The 21,852-nt window shown below is 37.2% G+C and overlaps 2 protein-coding genes across 2 annotated transcripts; one reads left to right on the top strand and one right to left on the bottom strand.

Moving 5' to 3' along the window:
• Positions 1-991: 991 nt before the first annotated feature.
• Positions 992-8,893, bottom strand: LOC110045309 (neuropeptide Y receptor type 6-like). The gene is made up of 2 exons (XM_020750907.2): positions 8,398-8,893; positions 992-2,474 (listed from the first exon to the last, which is right to left on the bottom strand). Exon 2 carries the CDS (start codon positions 2,318-2,320, stop codon positions 1,406-1,408), a length of 915 nt encoding a protein of 304 aa, XP_020606566.1. The 5' UTR covers positions 2,321-2,474; positions 8,398-8,893; the 3' UTR covers positions 992-1,405.
• Positions 8,894-10,487: 1,594 nt separating this feature from the next.
• Positions 10,488-20,132, top strand: LOC110045311 (galanin receptor type 1-like). The gene is made up of 2 exons (XM_020750909.2): positions 10,488-10,595; positions 18,422-20,132. The coding sequence occupies exon 2, from the start codon at positions 18,580-18,582 to the stop codon at positions 19,888-19,890; it is 1,311 nt and encodes a 436-aa protein (XP_020606568.2). The 5' UTR covers positions 10,488-10,595; positions 18,422-18,579; the 3' UTR covers positions 19,891-20,132.
• Positions 20,133-21,852: the final 1,720 nt, after the last annotated feature.

Genomic DNA, 21,852 nt, shown 5'->3' with positions numbered 1-21,852 from the left:
TACTTTAGTCTATAATGTGGTCAAAGCAGAAGATAGCTTTATCGATTGATTTTTGGTTTGAAAGATGAAGTGAATAAATGAAGCAAGAACATTAACTAACCGTTCTGACACAGTCTATAAAGTCGCTTCAATGGCCAGCTGGTGTTCGCTTGTAATGCCAGGGGCATTGTGCATGCTCTGCGGACCTATCCAAAAGTTTGAATAATTTTCACATATTTGCAGCCTCCTGGGGCCCGTTTCTCGAAAAGGCCCGGAAACTTTTCGGGCCCGTAAAGCCATTTTCAGTCCATCTGTAGCTAAAAATGGAGAAGTGTATAGGGTTGAAACTTCTTGTATGAAGGGAACCTCTGTTCACATTGAAAATACGTGAATAAAACAGCTCGGTAATCATAAGCTTCGAGATTTTGCTATGGCTTTCCGGGTGCGAAGACTTTTCGTGACCTTCGAGAAACGGGCCCTTGGTGCCTTACTTAAATTTATGAATTGGGCCGGAGTAGCATCGACTTTGATCAGGACTTCAGAAATGTATCATCTAAGTTCACCGGGCGTCCATTTAATGAATGGGTTATTATGGGTGCCATAATCACAGGGAAGCCAGCACTACTATGTTAAGTTCAGCTGTTGCCTTCGCGCGGTCTAGTGCGTCGCAAAGGTACCAACGCCAATTCGTACACCTTATCGCATTAGATCAAAAAAATAGTAAACGCTTCGAAACGATACTATTTTCCAAACTCAAAATATTCTGCTAGCATGGGAAGGGAAAACATTCTTCCTTACGAGTTCTTGTAGCCTTCCTTTTATTCTTAAACCTTAGTATGGTTTCCGCGTTTTTTTTGTTTTTTGTTTTGTTGTTTGTTTTTTGTCTTGTTTTGGTTTTTCGTAAGATAACTGGCGCACAGACATTTTAGCTTTCCACGGATTATTCCAAATAAAATGTCGCAGCCGTTTTAGTGTTTTGGATCATTTCAAATTCATGCAGTATCTCGAACGCTTGTCTTAAATTGTAATTTATTCCCCTCTGTCTTAGACCAGTTACTTACATACATTGCATAATCATATAGCTTACTATACTGCTTTGCACGAATTTAAAGGAGCTGTATCTCCGAATGAAGTGAGAAGATTCTTCAATTTCTGTAATTACTGCAAATAAATTGCACCTTTTAAAGTATGCTATCAAAGTAAGCCCCGATATCCGGGAAGCAGTGCTCCGTCCCAATTTTCCAAATGTTACTTATCCTTGATTCTTCCTCTCGCGTTTTTCTTCCATAATAACGTGGAGATCTCCTTTGGTTCCAGGGTTTAATAGTTCATGTGTAGTTTAGCCTAAGTTTTCGATTGCCTCTTACAAGCTGTAGTTTCGTTCTCTAAATGCTGCATACTAAACTGATGCAAAAGCTTTTCGGTTTTAAGTTCTGCAACAGAAAATGGATTTCACATATCTAACGTATTCACGACGGAAATATCTTGTTATAGTTCCATAAACTATGGGATTCACACAGGCGTGCAAATACGCTGCGATATCTGCAACTCTTAATAAAATATCGCCGACTTTTTTGTGCTCCTCTGCACCAAAGTCGGCAATAAGCCAAGCGACTTGAATTGGTAACATGCAGACTGCGAATAATATCACTATCAAGCCCATCATCTTGATAATTTGTAGGTCCTCTTTTCGGCGTACTTCTGAAGCAAAGCGATCCTGTGCGTCAGAGTCGCTTCGTTCTTTAGCTTTCCCTATGTCAATTCCAATCAATATGTAAGCGCCAGCGATGGTTGTCAGCGGTAGAACGTATTGCAGTGCAAACAAGACTGCTGTGTACACGCGACTCTGATATAGTTTCCAGTTCTCTTTACATCCTCCGGTCTCCTCGGTTTCCGCCACAATGATGAGCGGAAGTAGAAGCACAAATCCCGCGATCCAAATAATGATAATCCATATGATGACGTATCTGTGACGCATTTCCGGTCGTAAGGAATTGACAATTACGCGCCAGCGGTAAACCGCCATAAACGTGAGAGTGAAGATGCTGACGTTGAAAGTGGCGGTCATAAGCGGAGAGACAAACTTGCACAAGACCATTGGAAACTCGATACCTCCAAGGAAAAAAGCGTTCACTGGTAAAGACAGCAACATGAGTGTTAAGTCAGACATTGACAAGTTAAAAATAAGTGTGTCGTTTACAGACTTCCGCTTCTTCCTCCATAGAATAAGAAGAACAAGAGAATTTCCAGCTACAGCAAGCAGAAAAGTCAATGCATACAAGCCAAGCTTGATGTATTTTTCTGTCTCAGTGACTTTGGAGAAGTTCGTCGGGTGGCTCATAGCGTTTTTCTCTATTCCACTTCAAACCTTAAAATCTTTCACGAAATGATATTCAGTTTCTTCGCTGGTTAACACCGCTACTTGAAGGGTTATTCAAAATGACCAGGTTAAAGGCTGTGCAACATTTATCTCCTTCAAAAGAGGAACATTGATCCTGCAGGAGGAATAAAGACATGAAAGAAACAAGTTATAACTTTGGAGAAAAGCAACTTTTAAAACCCCGCTCTGATGTGTGCAGTGGTATCAAGGCGTTTATTTCAAGGTTCAGCACAGGAGGGTGTATGTTAATTGTAGACACCCCTAGGATTCTCGCGAAGAGATAATCAGGGGCTCAAGACAGGGAACTTGGAGGTAATTCCAGAACGTACTTATCTAGTGAAGCAAGCAATGAGTAGCCTTATGAAAATAGGTGAATAGAACTGTCTCAAGCAAGAGTTAACCTTGATTCTACTTAAGGAAGGTGGTAGCAGGGGCGTAGCCAGGAGTTTTCAAAGGGGGGGGATACACTGTGTCAAAGTAAGGGTACTCGCCAGATTGTCCTATCATTTTCGCCACCTTTTGTAGGTTGTTTGCTTAAAGAAGGCTTACAAAAGAGGGGTCTTGGGCACCCCAGCACCCGGCCCTTGGCTACGCCCCTGGGTAGGTAATTTTCAAGGTCAGAAGGAAAAACAAGTTTGCCAGAACCTGTTTTGCAAAGGTGATTCTACTGACGATTGCAATACAGTCCACTGTCGCCTTGCGTACAGCTCGCTATTATGGACACCGCTTATTACGGACAGAAGCTACATTCCAGGACGCAGCTGCAAAGAAATGTATGGAAACAACTCGCGGTATAACGGGATTGCGCACACATCATGTGGTCCCAAACCAGCATTTTTACTGTACTTCCCTCGTTACCACGGACAAATTGGACGGATTAAATGACATAATTATTCTGTGGTCTTACTCATGATTTTAACCTATATTATAAGATTGTGAATCGAAGTAAACGAACACCGCTTATTAAAAGAAACTGGAAATCCTAAAAGAGTAGAGCAGTACGTGGCATTTCATAACCAAAAACCGGGTCATTTTCATCACACCCCGCCATTTCGGACGCTCGCTATAACGGACACCAAATAACAGTACGTCCCAAGGGTATCCGCTATAACGAGAGTTGGCTCTATATTCACGTGCACAAGAGTGGAACTAGTGAGAATAAAATCAGTTACTGCACTTCAAATTCGGTGTGGTTACTAAGTTACTTTTCGGTAAATATTTTAAGATTTCGGAGTCTTAACTATTTCAACTATAAAATTTAAACATAAAATTAAATTATAATAGTATGTTCGCATCAGAAGTAAGAAAAGTACACGATTTTGTTATCAGCGTCAGCGTTAAAGAAAAACTCTAATTTTCATTGTTACTGGCCAGGCCTGAGATTGGACTATTAACTAAGACAACAATACGCCAACAAATAATGTACATGCAAAAATTTCAGCGTCCTGATTGGCTGAGAGCATGTCAATTAATCCCAAACAAGGGAGAAATTTGAAATTGCGCGCAGAAAGATGAAATTGAGCGCAGAAAGATGAAATTGAGGGCAGAAAGATGAAATTGAGCGCAGAAAGATGAAATTGAGGGCAGAAAGATGAAATTGAGCGCAGAAAGATGAAATTGAGCGCAAAAAGATGAAATTGAGCGCAGAAAGATTAAATTGAGGGCAGAAAGATAAAATTGAACGTAGAAAGATGAAATTGAGGGCAGAAAGATGAAATTGAGGGCAGAAAGATGAAATTGAGGGCGAAAAGATGAAATTGAGCGCAGAAAGATGAAATTGAGCGCAAAAAGATGAAATTGAGCGCAGAAAGATGAAATTGAGCGCAAAAAGATGAAATTGAGCGCAGAAAGATGAAATTGAGCGCAAAAAGATGAAATTGAGGGCAGAAAGATAAAATTGAGCGCAGAAAGATGAAATTGAGGGCAGAAAGATGAAATTGAGCGCAGAAAAATGAAATTGAGGGCGGAAAGATAAAATTGAGTGCAGAAAGATGAAATTAAATTGCATGTATATTATTAACAAGTAATCAAATGATGTTCTCGTGCAATTTGAAATAAATAAGTACTCGTGCATTTTTCAAAGACTGTAGACTTAGTCTTTAAATAATTTACATGTTTTATTTATTCTAAATTGAACTCGAAGTCATTTTTTTATTCCAAATTGAACTCGAAGTCATTTGGAAAACAAATTTGTTTTTGAAAAGAAATATTTACCTTCCCTAATTCACTGTTGTGTGAAATCTAGATTTTGGAATCCGCCCTTCCCATTTAATTTTAAAGGTGTTCTCCTGTCTTAACTATTTCTCAAAAAAAAAAAAAATAACAGCATGGACAAAAAAACGTACGATATATGTGTAACAAAATTTTCTCTCATCAAAACCATGTCATATTAGTTTTCCGTCCATCTGATCTTCTTAAAAGAAAAACAGAACAAGAGAGATTCTCGAAGCATTATTCTTTATTCATATACAGTGTTGATTTTAAATGATCAACTATCTCGATGTTATGGCGTTTAAAACTTAGTCTGTTTTCGCAAAAATATATTTTCCCTGCTTTCAGAGCCTGGTTAAGTAGACTGAATGAATTTCAAAACTGCAAAGCTTATTAAAGATAAGGCCTAGTACAAGACCTTCAGTTTTCTTTAGTCAAACGGTAAAAGTTGATCCATTTTCGTTTGAAGTCCGCATTGTCCATTTTATCATACCTTAATGTAGTTTAATCGTGCGGTTGGAGGGTTTGTGATTAGTGTCTGTAGAAACCCAAACTTGCACTGATAAAATTAAAAAAATAGTCATCACTTTAAATTTCAAATAAATTGTAAAACCACGTCCATTTGGTGACGAATCAAGTTACTCCAACCAACCAATGCAACCGCAGTGTAATTTGGTTTGTCAACATGGGTTTTTTCAATTTCAGATGTACATCTGCCGTTCCTTTATTCCTTTGTTACCGCTAACTTAATTGTTCCTTATCTGTCCTAACTGATTCATATTTTTATAATGAACTAACAGCTAGGGAAGTCAGTTTGTAAACATAACTTTGTCTGCCAACCAAGACTGTACCATGCATGCACCAAGTCATGTACTATGCACGAGGTCAACTAATTACTTTCCACACAAAATTGTATTACAGTCACAGCTTCCATGACCAATAATTTCATATTTTCTCAGAGCATTTTTTGTGTGTGTGTGTTTGGTTGAAGATGATTCACAGTTAGAGACATCATTATTTTTCACTTTGAATAAACGCGTTATTACGTATGGAAAAGACCTGCTGTGAAACATATTGCGAATAAATATTTTCAGATAAAGAAAGATAAAACATTTGAACAAATTGAAAACTGAATCAAAATAGAACCATGCAAAATGAAATCCGTCTATATACCCAACGTTAAAGGATAAATTTTCTTTCCGCGGTATTTAATTATTTTATTATTATTCCATTTGTATTTAAATTGCTCGCGTCCTCGCCTTTTTCCGCCGAAACATTCGTTTGAGTTTTGATTTCATTTTTAAATCTCGTCATAGTGGAAAATGTGGAAAATTGCTTTGCCTCCCAGAATTATAACTTGAAACGTTCAACTTCAAATTACCATATTCACCTTCACTGAGGAATGCAGATGTAAAATAACTGGTTATCTTTTCTGACAATAAGGCATCGAACGTCTTAGCTAGGAAGATAAAACACGAGACAATTTGTGAGCGAGATGCAAAAGTGGAATGCAGTGAAATTTCCACAAAAATCGAATTTCGTTATGTTTTTGGTCTTTCTAGCTGCGGGCGTACCTATTTTAATTAATTATTTTTGTGTTTTACACGAATTCAAGTTGACTTTTCAGATGAGATACCAGTACCTAACTGCGAGACAACTCCTTCCTTTATGTTTTCTACCTTGCAAATCCTGCAGTCTAACCTATGTAGACTTGTTTCCATGAAAATGTGCTCGTATTGATCAGATAATAGAACATGATAACAAATTCATCTAAAAAAAAAACAGTGAAAAAGCAAAAATAATTGAGAACCTTCGCCTTCTTTAACTCAGCCATAGATTATTTCAACACCTCTTTGCTTGGAAAGCTGTTTTGCGACACAAACTGTATCCCTTGCAAGAAATTCGTATTACGAGTTCTGTCGATAACTTCCAATGTGGCGATAACTTTGTCAAACTTTCAGTAGCCAGGGCTTTGGCCGATCAATTAATTACGTCCAAAGAATAACCTGGCAGTTTGATATTAATCTAGCAGCTTAAGTCTTTCGTTAATTATTTTATGGTGCATTCTCATTCTCGTTAGATTGGAGGTATCGTCTGGAAATAATGAAATAATAGAGTGTTTCTTTTGAGAAGCTATCGTTTCCACGCCGAAATTTGATACTCCAAAGCAAATGTTTGCTCGAGAAACAACGTTTAATGAAGATTTTGCTACATTGTAGTCCTGGGGAAAAACAGGTTTCCGACATAAAGCAATTCTAAGGTTATACAATTAGAACCTGGAAAACTTTCATAAATGACAATAGAAATTATGTCTCTATGTTGGGAAGAACCGAATCTTTGTTTCAATTTCTTGCTTTCTTTTCTTTTACCAAACTTATGTAAAACTCTTTTCGTCCAAAATTGCAAAACTGGTGTTTCCTCAGTGGTCCGCACTATTACTGTTGGCATGCACCATTACTATACTTGTGATGAGAGCTGAATTTTCTGATTGTTATTTTTCGAATAACCGCTTCGACCTAACATTCATTTTGACGCTAGCTATAAAGAGTGATTATGGATATGAATACAATTAAGACGAATGTTCTGCTTGTTTTGCTGCAAGTCTTAGTTGTGCAAGTTGAAAGACAATCGCACGCATTCAGTTGTATGACTGTTTGGACAACCTACTTCCGCATACGGATGTAGCCTTTAGGCAATAATAGAACTATGCAAATGAAGAGATTTTGGAACGTGACATTACAAACGGAAACGAAAGATCCGCTATAACTTGATTATCCCTTTATTTGTTTTATGTTTTGTTTTTATTTTTTCTCTGTCACCTTTCACTTTCTGATTAACTACAGCAATCCAAACATTAATATAAATTGAGAGGAACACATAAAACGTGACTGCATTATTGTAGATTTAAAATCACTTTTTTCTTAATTGAGTTTATTCCTTTGCAGTTGGCCGTGAGGATAATTTTTGTAAGAACATGGAATAAAGTTTATTTGGGCGTCTAATTACATCTAGTTTTTCTTGTCAGAACTTTATTATTAACGAGGCACCAAAGTCAACAAAAAAAACAGAAGGCGGAAATTTACGACTGGCGGGTTTTTTGTTCCATAGCTTATTTTTAATTTAACGTAATTATCCTGCAGCTCTTTTATATTAAAGAAATGATTTCCCATCCTTTGCGGTAGATTAAAAGCCCTAAAAATTAGAATTGCACATAAATTTAGCTTTTCGTTGTTCGAGGTCACGACCAAACTATCATTATTTTATTTTCAGCAAACATGCAATTTTCAATCGCTGAGTTTGGGTCACATACACAGCACAATCATGAGCGAATCAAACCTTCCCATTACCTAAAGTTTTTGTTTTTACGTAATTAAAAGTCGTACTAGAATTGAGGTCGCTTAGATATAAATACCGTTTTCCTTGGTACATTGCAGCAAACGTTTCGCAAACATATCGAATTTACATCTGGCACGGCCTGTTGTGTGTTTCTCGATACGATATGTGGTATTTCGAATCGGCAAAGCCAGTTTAGCATGGCCATTTTATATCAACTTTTTGCGGCAGCTTGTTAAAAAAGAGCCAAGTTGAAATTAACTTTATGAAGTTAGGCTTTTCTATCTCTTTTTGCGAAAACTCGTTTGTCCCCCTCAATTCCTCAGTATTTAAAGAAAAATTGAAACGGCCACTGTGTGTTAATCCGAGCTTCGAATATTCTCTAAGTCACGGACAACCATTAATTCGAACTCTAGTCAAAAAAGAAAGGTATCCCCTCGGAATCTAACGATTTCGATTATAAAATTGAACCGCTAACTTATCTAGTGACTTACCTCGAGGCGAACAAGATTCTTCACAACAGAGGGACGCTATCTGACTTTCGTCATAAACTTCTAGGCTCATGCGCAGTAAGAGTACCCCCTTCTGTGATGGCGTGGGTACACCATGTAGTTCTTTGGCAATGTTGAATTTGTGGTAATTCTTTATTGTATTATTTTGGTTTTAAGTCACATTTTCTACAGGCGTGATAAGCAATGTGTGATAGTAACCTTAGCCAGCGACCTTGGCTGTGATGAGAAAGGCATCGATAACGCACGTGCATGTTCTTTACATTGCAATTGGTCAAAAACTTCTTTAGTAATTGTTTCCTTTAAAAAAAAGCTAATATTCCTTGCATAATAATTTCACTGATCTTGTTTGTTTCGTTAGCTTAACAGTAATTTGTGTATACTGTGTAGGGAGGCCCACTTTTGGAAATGTGTTTGAAGTCGTTCTTAAACATTCATTTCATCCGGTCAAAAATACTCAAAAAATGATTTTAAAAACAACTGGAAAAAAAAACTCAAAACCTAATGAACTATATTACTTCTTGTTTATTAACATTACTTAAAAGCTCAATTTTTGTTTTCTATTACTCTATGAGAGGAAATTAACGCCATTGAGAAGTCCCTTAATTTCCGCTACACTAATATCTACCACTTAAATCCACAATTCTAAATCTCTTTGTCACTTAATATAAGCAAGTAGGGTCTTCTATGTTTAGTATATTTTAATCTTGAAATCTATTTTTTGCGCAAAAAATTCATGTTACACCTTGTTCTTAGCTCATTGAGCGACATAATTCTTGTTCCGTTTCTCTGTTTGTTTGGTTCCTGATCTCATCAAATCAAGAGGGGATTTTCTATTCGCATTAATAAAATTCCTATAAGTTAAAGTGCTGCACCTTTCCACTGCGTTAATTCAAGACGCGTTACTTTTTTAATACGTGTAGAATCCTCACAGGCGAGACCTGATTACTCGAACATCAACGAAAATTTGAATCAAGATCAGGATTTCGAGATATTGCAAGTTGCATCGCATTACACTGAATTGTTGAAGTACTGTTTTAGAAGATGCATAAGGCAAATTTTCAATGAAACACGGTAGCACCCTTTTCGCTATAGAATACCCAGTCGATGATCGATTTGAATTTACTAAAGGTAGACTAACGTGGTCCTATAAGGTAATCATTTATGACGTTGCGCGCAAGTACGTGTTATGTTTTAAATGCTGTTTTTGCATTCGTTTATACACACAGTCCTCTCAAACTTACATGTAATAAGCAATGATTAAATAGTGTTTTACTGTCACCTCCGTTTAAATTTTGGGTTGTAGTCTTGAATTATAAATGCCCAAATAAATGTGTTTTTTACTTTTTTAAAGCTTTACTTGTGATTTTCTTGAATTTCCTTCGGTAAAATCTTCCAAAATTTTTACAGCACATCGCATTTTGCGGGATACGAATTTTAGAAACGAAAAAAAGTAGGGTTTGTACAGGCAGTTTTTTCGATTTTTGTCTTTTACCGCTACAAAAAAAAAAAGGTCTTAAGGAGGTAATTCTTCTCAAGATATTTTTAAATCATATAAATCCCAGGAGAGTCCAGAAACATCCAATCATTTAATGCGATTTTGCCCACGTGGACAGCTAAAGCGGCTTCAGACTCATTTTTTCATCCTCCAAGAAAACATCCACGCAATGCCCGTGGAAGCGTTTTCCGCGGAAGAACTGGGTTCCATGTCTATAAACTTGAGAGAATCAGGTTACTTTGGGAATAATGCCTGCACGGCTTGCTCTTTATCCATTGCTTGACCTCCAAAAATAAACTCTTATTTCGAAGTTGTAAGATATTTTTAGCATACATAACAAATTGACAGGATATCGTTAAATAAAAACATTGAGTGATGAGCTGTAACTGACCAAGCGACAGAAATATGCCAATTTATTTGTAAGTACTGTTAACCTTTATGTCTATGCAAAGCTACAGGCCTCACAAGTTTTGACAAGTTTTCAATAGTGATAATAACCCTGTTTACTTCTCAAACACGTTTGTTGACAAAAAAAAGCCAATTGATAGTACCAATCAACTAAATTAAACAACTGAAATCTTCGGCCGCTTTACCTCTGTACCGTGTCACAAAACGGCAGCTGCCCCGCTGATCATTCCACACACTCGCACATTTTTTTTTCCAAGTCAATGGGCCCAATAGAAAGGTAGGTGCATTTGTCCATTACAAAATCCATGCAAAGATTCTAATGTTATTTTAATATATTCTGTATGAATCGCTCTAAAGTCATTCTAGGCCAACGATTGTGTCTTGTAAAGCTTTGTGTGTTTATCTTTCGCTTGTAAAGCGCCTTGGAATTACGAAATTAGCTCGAATAAAAAAATGCAAAGGTAATTCGCACATATCACAGCGGCAAAAGATATTTGTGACCAATGGTTTGCCAGGTGACAAAGAATTGTGAGATATTTGAGTTATGTTTGAAGTTTAAACGCCTCAAACAAAAACAGTTATTGTCAGTTTGTACATGCTAGAATTAGGTAGCGTGTACACTACGCGGGAGAAATTTAAAAACGCAGCTTTATTTCTACGGTTAGGCTTACCGTGCACACTCACCCGTCACGAAAGCGGAGCTTTTCGAAAACTCTCTTCAAACCGGAGGAATTTGAAAACGCCGGCTTTTCGTTTTGGTGCGGACGGAAAACATATATGTTGGAAACGGAGCTTTTCGAAAACGATGGCGTAACGATAATCGTGTGATTTCCCTGACTGAGTTTTCCTCAAACACAAATCCAAAATGACCGGTGATTGTTGCGTTTTCAAATTCCTCCGGCGTAGTGTGGACTGGGTGTTATAAAGACTCCATATTTATGATGGCTGAAGAATACAGATTGTAAGATTGTTAACAATATAAAACTCTTTAGTAAAGTGAAAATATCTTTCATATTAAAGAAAATACACTCGTTGGTGTTACAGTAATTTTCAAACTATTGCTTGCTTAGACACAACATTTGACTGCTGATTACAGTAAAGAAACAAAATATTGTTTCAAATCGTTTGAGCAATTTCTATTTCTGGCAACCGGAGACACGACTTCTTTCATCTCATAATCGTGTGCCGCGCCCGTTGCTAAAATAGCAAAACAAATGAATTTATGGAAACAAAACTAATTTATTTTTATCTCTTTTATAACAGCAAGTCTTAAATAAACAGAGAAAGCTGTCAGGCAGAAGTTATAATTTCATGTGGACTCGATAAATATTGTAATTGTTTTTATAAAGTTTTTCCGCGATTATACAAACACAAATAATTCTACAGGGTGGACAAAAATATGGCTTTAGAATGAACGGAAATATAAAATTTTGATGATCGAGATTTTAAAAACTTTAAGCTAAGACGGGGAGCTTTTAACTTTAGTACCAAAAGAAAAATAAAAACAATCGGATGTTCCCATCATCACTTGATACATAAAGAGAAGCAAATTTAGCTAGTAATTTCAAATGTTTAAGATCATGTGATGGTCTGTCTATCAATATTTATAAAGCATTTTAAATAAACGATGAATTATGAAATTTAAATCGTGAAGTGAATTTCGTCATGTCACGATTTGTTTTCTTGTCTTGACCAGAGCTGAAATGTATAGAAGCTCCTTTATGAAGTAAAAAAAAAAACAGATATAGTTACCTAGCTCAGCATTGTTGTAGCAAATTTTAATCGTGGTAAGAAAATGTTTGTCCTTGCTAGCTCTTACCAATCTTGATAACTTGGTTTGGCAAGTTATTTACACCTTCTATTTCACAGAGATACGCATATATTTCAATCCCACAATTTTTGACCGAGTGATAAACGACTTTAACATAAAATCTTCTAATTTTAAGTTACCATCTTCTGAAACATAAGCGTTTGTTTAAAGTTATTCGTGGGGTCTTGATTGCAAATAATACTTCAAAGGTTAATGTATTCATTTTAAAAACGGACAAAGATGAACACCGATTAAGTAAATGTGATGATTTGAAAGTCGCTGGCTGTGACAACCAAAATGTGATTTCCTTAATTTCTTCGACTTTGGAGAGATTAAAAAATAGTTTTGTGTACTTTTTCATCAAATTAACAAAACCTAAGACTCTACTAAGGATTCCCTGTGGAGAAATCCTCGACAATTAAAAAACAAATGTGATCACCCTTAAATTAAGTTCTTCAGATGATTCCAGTTCACATAAATACAAGACAAACACAAATTTCTTATTTTTCTGGAAAAGCATGAACTAGAAACGTGATTTTTAAAGTAAGGAATAAAAGGATTATAAAGAAAACGAAAAAAATGTTATCTTGATAAACGGTTTATGGGTGGTGGAATAATTGTAGTTTCTGTTTTTATTGCATAAATTCGGCTTCAAATTAACTTAGTTCTGTTTGTGCCTTTTCATTTCGAGCTCCGAATTGGAAAAAGAAGCTTTTTAATTTTCGTCATAATTTGTCAGTCTGTCATACACGTTTTACAAATATTCATTACATTTTGCAAAAAAAGTGCTTAGAAGAAAATTCTCGAATTACTTACCACTTTAAGAGGTCAGATGTTAATTTTCCTCGAGAGGTGAAAAATATTACACTTGCCTTGTCTCTTGTATTACAAACGTATCCAAGGATCAACGAATTTTAAGGGAAAAAGTGTCAAGAGGGAAAGCTCTGTTAAAAGGTGAATGATACACTAACAACACATTAGTTATCTGTGTTGCTATAAATGAGGCAAGCGTCATGGTCTAATTCCAGCCCCAGGCTACTTCCATATTTGACCTTTTATTTCTGTGATATGAATGATATTTGGGTTGCTTATCGGGACCACATGTCAGCCACTCTGTTAATTCCCACCCAGTGAAGATAAAACTGTTGTTACTCAACATGGATTCCACTGCCTTTCTTAGTGCTGCATCCAGTAAAGCCGAGTGAGTCTGGGATCGAAGTTGGTTGACAACAGACCAATTTCGATATATTAAAATTCAGCCTAAAACAATAAATCTCAACACGAGGCTCTGGGGAATAACTTTGTGGCGTTTATTCCCCAGAGTCTCGTACTGAGATCTATTCTTTTTGAGGCTGAAATTGAATCGAAATTGGTGTATTGTGCAGCCTGCCTTTCTTTTGTTATCAACTCGTCCAAAATCCTTCCCAGGTTTCCCTCGCTCTTGGAAGAGGCCGAAAAGAGTGCACTGTTTATTTTCGCGTTAATTTTACTTCGCAAAAATGCAGTAGATGTGTCTCTCAAAGCTTAAAAATTTAGTTAAAGGGGAATCAAATTTCGTGGAAATATTTTTAAAGCTGATCTGCATCAAAAACGGATGCTACAAAATTTATTTAAAAATATACTTAGTAAGGCCGCACCATCAAACTTGGTATAGGCATGCGTGCAATATTTACCAACTCTTCCCTACGATAATAATGCAGTCTTCAGGTCTAGCCGGAAAACTGTTATCGAACGCTCCAGCGGAGCATCATCTTCCAATATTTTTGGTCTGGAAAGGGGTGGTGATTACGCTGGTAACGCAACATCCGGGACATTCATGGGGTACATCCAGTTCCGATAGCGCTTAATATGGCTTAATATTCTAAAATCCAATGATGTGCAGGCTATTGACGTAACTGAGAGTTTTCTTACCTTGGCCAGAGAACATATTATTTTTTCGCGTTATTAGTCGCCGTCCTACATCTTTTTCCGTCAGCTATGTTACGAAACAATTGAATTATGATCTTAGCTGTGAGTAGGATCTTCGACTTATGATGCTCTAAAAGTTTGGAAAGCACTCAAAAAGCTATAGATAGTGAGGTGCTCGAGGCGACGCCTCGAGCAACTCCTACGCACTAACTCTCACCCTAACAGCTCTTTTGCGTTCTTTGGAGCGCGCTAAAATATAAATCACTTGTTAAATTTTACATAGACATATTTTAGAATAATACTAGGCACGATCAACTAAAAACAAAACTTACAACAGGATGGCAAGTTTGTTTATGCCAAAGCACAACGTTTTTCTACAAATTACAGCATCTACAATGTTCATTTTTAGTGTTTTATGATTCGGACGACAACAGGAAACAAAGGACCCTTAATCATGTTGAGTGAAATTAAAAATAAAAAGGTCTTATGGCAGCGGTTTAAATTTCGTGTCGTTAAACTTACGCGGTAACTTTTTTTGCGTGGGCCTATTTATGACTTTGTTATCGCGAAATACAGGAACCATACGCTAACCTAACAAAACATAAACATGTTCGTGTTTTGCAATTTGTGGATATTCTTACTATCATTCTATCATCTACTGCAAGATAATACACCTTACAGAAAGGTAATTGCACGATTGGTATATTGCTATTTAAGCAAAATATTTAATGCAGATATTTAATGCACGTATCACTTCGCCGGTCATTTTTGTGAAGTAAAGGTGAATTCTCTAGATCTTAAGTGAGCTTTTCACCGAGTCACTTTTCATTTGGACATTGTTCAATTGACCGACTATGGACTGTGTTTTTTTTGTTTTTTTTTTAATTTTTTCTCTGAAAACTGAACAGGTAAAAAACATTTCGTGCAAAACATCCTTATTTGGTCCGTTAAATGCAGTTATTTGTGACGTCACGTTTAAATGGTGTGATCCAAGCTGTATTAGTTTGCTTTCTTTGCTTTCTTAGAAGTAAAAAAGTGCCTCATTTCGAGTTGTTTCATGACCTGTCTTATCTACTGCGTGGTAAATAAATCGTCTGTGTTATTACCTCCGGTCTAATTCCAAAGCTTAATGACGTATGTAGGAAGGAAGACATATTACTCTATACACTGTTGTAAGTTTAGAAAAATATAATTATTATAGTCTGAAATGAGAACAAAACATTGGCAAACAACTCTCGATGTGAAAAAGGGATATCGATAAGTTGTAAGTCTTTACTTCTTTTGTTCCCCTCTCACCAACTAAATGTTTTGAGTTGTGTTGATATGTTTTGTGTGCAGACCAATATTCAGACATTGTTTGTAGCTGGTCAATATCTGGTAGATGGTTAATAATTTCTGATAACCGTCGTGGATATGTAGTCTCTAAAGGACGTTTATTCCACAACAGCCGACAAACATACACCTTATATCCATTCTTTAGTATTTATGTCTCATTATGCAAAAGTCATTTAAATCCACTCGATGCTCAAAAAGGTGATAAGCCCAAGATAAGAAAGATTATTTTCTTTGAAAATTTACAAAATTTTGCCAGGCTTCTGTGGGAGAAATGAGCGATTAAAAGAGATTACACGACATAAAAACTGGTTCTGAGACGAGAAGAATATGCAAATATGTATAGCTTGAGTTTATTTGAATCTTAAGCGCGCTCTTACTGTTGATTTATGGTCTCCTGGCCATGGCAAAATCCAGATGTTGACTAAGCGAGGGAGGGAAAGAAAACTATTTTTTTTCCCCTCGTAATAGTGCACATATCAGTTTTTTTTCCTCTGTCAAGATCAATTTTTAATGCCTAATACGTTACGTTTATTCCAGACCAGAATCATTTTTTTTTTTGTTTCATTTTGTGGCACTAAAATTTGCTTTCTCTTGATATCAAGTGGTAAATAACCCTTACTCTATTTGCAGATATAATTCACTCTTGTCCGGACGTTGGTACAACACGTTTTTCATTTAGTCGTACAGACAGTCTCCGTTCCCGAAAGCTCATGCAAATTTTGGTAAATTAAAAAAAAAACTTCCGATAACAGGTCAGAATGCTTTCGTACAATCTTACGATTTGCACGTTCAGTTATCAGGCAAAACCGAACGAAAAAATGTCTTGAAAAGAAACTTGTTGTTGTGAATTTTCAAATGACTACCACAGGAGTTACGCTATAGCCAATCACAAAAACACAGAAAACCCAGTGAACCAATCAAAACTCAAACCCAATGCCTGTAGCTGACACAAAGCACGGGAAAAATTGTGTGACTGAGTCGCGATTGATTTCTGATTGGATGAGAAAGGGGCGCGAGTTTTTAAGCTAATCGCTTAGCGCTATAACCCAATTTAAAATGAGCCGATCAAATATGGAGGTAACAATCATATCAAGACCAGCTTTAGTGATTTTGAGTGAACAGCGTGTATTCTCCGATTACTTGGAACATATCGCATACACCGTAGTCTTTTTAACAAACTGGAGAGCTAAACGAAACAAATAAACTCCACTTTTCAGGGCAAATTAAAAAACCTCTGGAAACTCGAAAAATGGTCTGCAACAATCCTCGTTGATAATAAATGCACAGTTTCTCTCAATGGACTGATGTGATAGAAACAACGAAAAATTTATCACGTAAACTAAATGTTTTAAGCAAATTCTTCATCGTGTAAGCACGAAAAATTTCGCATATTTTTGTTACCGAAAGTAAATTTAAGTTTTTTCTCTTGATGTATAAAAACAAGCGCAAAGGAAATTTAAAGAAAGGTTGAAAACAGTTTAAGGCAATATTGGCACTTTCTCCTATTTTTGTTTAGAAATTCAGTAAAACAATAAACAACTTTGGAAAAGTAAATCATGTTAAAATTTGAAAATATAAATTCAGTTGATTCGTTGAAGAAGGCATCGCTAATACTGAGAAAAAAATATTTCTACTGTGCAGTTTTTCAAACTGTTCTCTCTTTGAAACAGGGAGACCAAATATTAGCTGGGATAAAAATCGCAAAAAGGGGAGGAAAAACCTTGTGAAAACCGTCAAACTTTTTAATACCGATTTCCTTTAATGAAGCTTGAGGATATGGCGTTGCACTCAGGAAAACATTTTGTAGTTTACTGCGTCAATTCGATTTTTACTGACGTGAGCGTCCTACGAGTGTAAAAATGCAAATTGAACTGGCTTTTACTTGCGTAAATAAACTGTGACAGTGAAACGAAATAGACTGCTTGAGCAAATAGTTGAACGTGTGCCAGTCTGACGCAAGATTTCAACACATTTTGGATTATCTAGGCAATTGGAACACGTAGAACCAGAAAAAGTCACGTTCGTGAGGTAGGAAAATAAAAATCGCGCCGCGGGAAATCTATCTCCTGTCTCCTCCATTGTCAGTCTGATAAATTTGCTATGTTGCATTTGTGTGTGAAAAAATAATTAAGATATTTATCTCTCATGCAAATAGGCAAATTGATAGTTACCACATTGTTACTAAATACAGTTTCTAAAGGTTGTCGTATACTACGAAAATATTTAGCTGTTTTTTGTTGTTGTTGTTGTTGTATTTAATTTAATGGACGTTTTAGTCTTAAAACGAAATTAGCTTGTTTTAAATAACTCCGAGGGATAATCGTTCGCGATTGCTCGTGTCTTAATCAGAAATATAAACTATTAGATTCATTTGCAGATATCAACTGCTTCCGCTGCCATTATCAAAATTTCCCCTACCCTACTTTAATATTTGTTAATTATATCTTCCTTATCACCAATGCCATTGTCGGTATTGAAATCTTCCCACCTTTAATCCCTTTTACCCCACGGTTATTTAAACAGAAGGCATAATTAACCCCAGATTATTACACGTTTTCGGTTTGTGTTTACTTTCTTCGTAATGTTGGGGCCTCGTTAAGGGTCCGGGGGACGGGGTAGGGGGGCTCAGTATCCCCCTTCTCGTTAATTTTTGGCTTAGATATCCCGCATTCCCCAAAACCCCTAAAAGGGCCTCGATATTTCCATGTTTATTTTCCAGGTTTGCTTACCCTTAAACGTCACTTATTACGTATTGTACTAATGTATTAGTGTAATGTTACAATACGTACCTTTTTTTCTTAGTTTTGCAAACTGACAAACACTTCCGAACGATATATATCTGCAGTACATTATCTCTTTGTTCCTCAAAATAGATTCACATAATTAAGGGATAATGTCTTAGTGGTGATCGTAACACAAGCTTTTGATAGCTGTATTTAGCCAATTAGAGCGTAGAGAACGTGCAGTAATGTACTCGTGCCATACACGGCCAGTAAATAAGAAATGTGATCTTTAACTTCTGTTTTCACTATCTGCTTTTAATTTGTTAGCAGCTAGACTGACTGGAGAACGAAAGACTCACTGGAAAACAGAATCAACTCATTCTCGTGGGCCTTGAAGAGCAACTTCGGTCCCATGGCTAGCTAACGAGGGCATTTTTCTTCAAAGAGAAGATCTACATTTGCCATTTGCGGCATTTTTCCACGAGATGAACAACTCTACAAACGAGTTGTCGAGTAAAAATCAGACGAAGCAAGGATCCACAAGTTTGAGCGAGGCTGAACGGAACTTTAAAATTATATTTTACTTCTGTCTGTTCGTTGTTGGTTCCTTGGGAAATCTCCTGGTCATTGCAGTCGTAAAAGCAAAACGTAAACGAACTATAAATGATTATTTCATTTTAAACTTGGCAGTGTCAGACCTTACGTTTTTGTGGTTTTCTCTTCCTTTCTACACCTATGAGCTTTTCCAGGCATTCTACAAAAACGTATTTTACTGCAAACTTATTTGGCCCATGATGTCGGTGACTCTCTCTGTAAGTGTTTTCACCTTAACATCCATGGCGGTTGAACGATGTCGAGGAATCATAAATCCCTTACAACCAAGAATTAAACTGCAAGCTACACTGGTTTGGATTCTGCTTATATGGATTTGCGCTTTTGTCACGATAACCCCTTTGATGGTCGTAACGCGACCGGATTCTGTGCTGTGTTTTGAAGAATGGCCGAAGACATATTACCGTCAAGCATACACCGCCGTGCTGTTTGCCCTTCAATACGCCATCCCGTTGATTATAATCGCCATAGCGTACCTGCGAATCGCCTTTCGTCTAATCACATCTAAGTTACCAATGCGCACTTCTGTCAACGCTCGCGGACAAGTTGTCAGACAAAAGTCAAGAAGCGAAAATGTTCAGATCATACGTACACTAGCTGTGATTGTGATTCTTTTCATGGCCTGTATGTTGCCCAATCAGATTGCTTGGATGCTGTTCGATTTCGGTAGTGATTCTCAAAAGCACCTTTCGCATGCTTTCTGGATCAGCGCGGAAGCATTAATATTCCTCCACGCATGCGTGAACCCGATTGTATACGGGACATTAACAGGCCAATTTCGTCAAGGGTATGTTCGGTATTTACGATACGCGTTCGGCTGCTGTCGAAAAACCCGAATAGACTCACCCGATTTTTCGGAAATCCGGACACGTGACAAACACACAAGACGAAAGAGTAGTGGTGTTATAGTCCACGGCTCTCTGAAATACAAAAGTTTCGTCGACAGAAGTAAAACCATCAGTTTTCAATCGCAGTCCTCGCCAAGCTTATCCATAACCGGAGAAAGCAACAGCGTTCATGGAGGCTCTCCTTCTGTTCGGCATCAACATAATACAAAGATCCAAGCAGCGAAAGTCAACAAGCAGAATTGCACGAAAACGAAAGTACTTTTGAAATTATCTTTTGCAAACTCTTCTTTGGACATGTCTGATGAGGAACATAGTGTTCGGGACACGAAATTGTAATTGATGTAATCCATGTTAGTTGAAGATAAAAACGTTCTGCTCCAAACACCGCATGAAAATTGAATTTACTTTATATTTGATTTTCGTCAAAGGCGAGGTCAATTTAGGACCATAGCCTTGATCCAACCTTTGATGCGCGTCCAAAATTAGTCAAATATGTCATGGTTTTTTATATATGTTTGATTAATGTCAAAAGCGAAGTCAAAAGAATCAAATATAACCAGCTTTGACGCAAGTCAAAAGAGTAATCAAATAAGCTAAGGATTTGCAATACATTTGATCCTTGTCAAAAGCGAGAGATCAAAAATGTCAATAGCTTTGACGCAACCCTTGATGCCCGTCAGAGACGTTCAGACTCCACAGCTTTGCCTACTTTACGGCTTTGTTTAACTTTGATCCTAGGTCAAAGGACGTGGTCAAGGAAAAAAAATCAACTTATAAACACCCTGTGCTTAATTTCGTTATTTTCCTGTTGAACTGAAGGTGGCTCAAAAGTTCCTAGCACTTTCCAAGACGTAGATTGTGATGGGTCAATATTACCCGCGCTCATAATCAGTTGATACTACAATCATGGTATCCCAAAACTGCCCAATCATTGGAGACGTTGTCATTTTGGTGACACAATAGGTTACCTTAGCAACACTATGACTGGCTAAAATATTATTATATTTAAGATAACGGCCGAAGAAACCAGTTTTTTCTATTGTCGAATTTTGTTAAGCAGGACAAGATGCAACTTTTAATTTTGCAAAAGTTAAAAAAAGCACCTGTAGATGGGGCTCAGAGCCACGTTAACTTTTCAAAAGAAAAAGCGCCAGTATCTGTCTCAATTTTTATAGCTAAAGAGCAAAGGTTTACACGAGGACTTTGATTCATCACACTGTAAGTATATAAAAGATAAAGCAGCCGTTTCCAATTCCCTTTTCATAATCTAAAGGATGAGGTACGAAATTCGCGACTTTCAAAAAGAGAAAAATCTCGTCTCGCGGTCGCTTGTGGGACTGTTATGATGAGAAGTCATACAGACCCCAGTAACGATCCCACGGGACACTGCGAGGTGAGACTCGCCCCAGATTTCTTCTCGTGACGTCATAACCATGTATATACGTCTAGTCATCCAATCGAACACGCATTATATCATAGACGACCGTAACACATGTCGTTCGTTATATGTTATTTTGAAAGCTCCTCAAACCGTGTCATACCTTTCTGCCGACAGAACCGATCTGCAAACAGAAGCGACCGCTATAGAATAAGAAACGATCTACCCGGCCATTCCAGACCATACCACCTAAACCAATGCAAACCAATACCACCTAAACTCTCTCCGTTATCGACCAGAGACATGGTCGATATGGACTGCGAGGAATGGGACGTGAATCTACTCACACATGCGCAAGTTATCACCCATTTTAAACCAATTCGCAGTAATAGATTCTATTGAATGTCGTTCTAAGCTATTTCTTTTGAACGTTCAGTGTTACATGAATTTATCGGTGAAATTATAGCGTCCCCGTGATCAGTGTTTCCGCTTGCTACGTGGTCTACATTGACTCGATGCCCTTCAACTTTTTTGTCCCAAGACCACCTGTGATCATTTCACGCTCTCTTTTCCTGGATCGAGGGCGAGATAGTCCCCCGGGGTACACCCCTGCGTGACCTATGATGGTTATGGCGCCTCAAAGGGTATATTGTTTTTAAGCCAGTCTAGTCTGAATTTGACCATTTTAAGGTCATTCCTCACATTTGCATTGCGCATCCTTACTGCGCATAATTTATGGCGTCATTAGCGCGCGCTCGTGCACGCGCATATTGAAAACATGACGGATTTGCCTTGATATTGAGCTCTGTCAGTTGAAAAATGGCTCTAGCTCACCAACGAGCACGGGTACCTAATTTTTTTTTACAGTCATTGTAATCAACTAATCATAAGCTTTGCGTAAGAAAAGACTGATTTAATTT

Source organism: Orbicella faveolata, unplaced genomic scaffold, assembly GCF_042242905.1.
Source record: "Orbicella faveolata isolate gen_17 unplaced genomic scaffold, um_ofav_v1 contig_26, whole genome shotgun sequence".
NCBI lineage: Eukaryota > Metazoa > Cnidaria > Anthozoa > Scleractinia > Merulinidae > Orbicella > Orbicella faveolata.
Note: the sequence above shows the minus strand (reverse complement) of the source record. Positions and strands in the feature narration are given on the sequence as shown.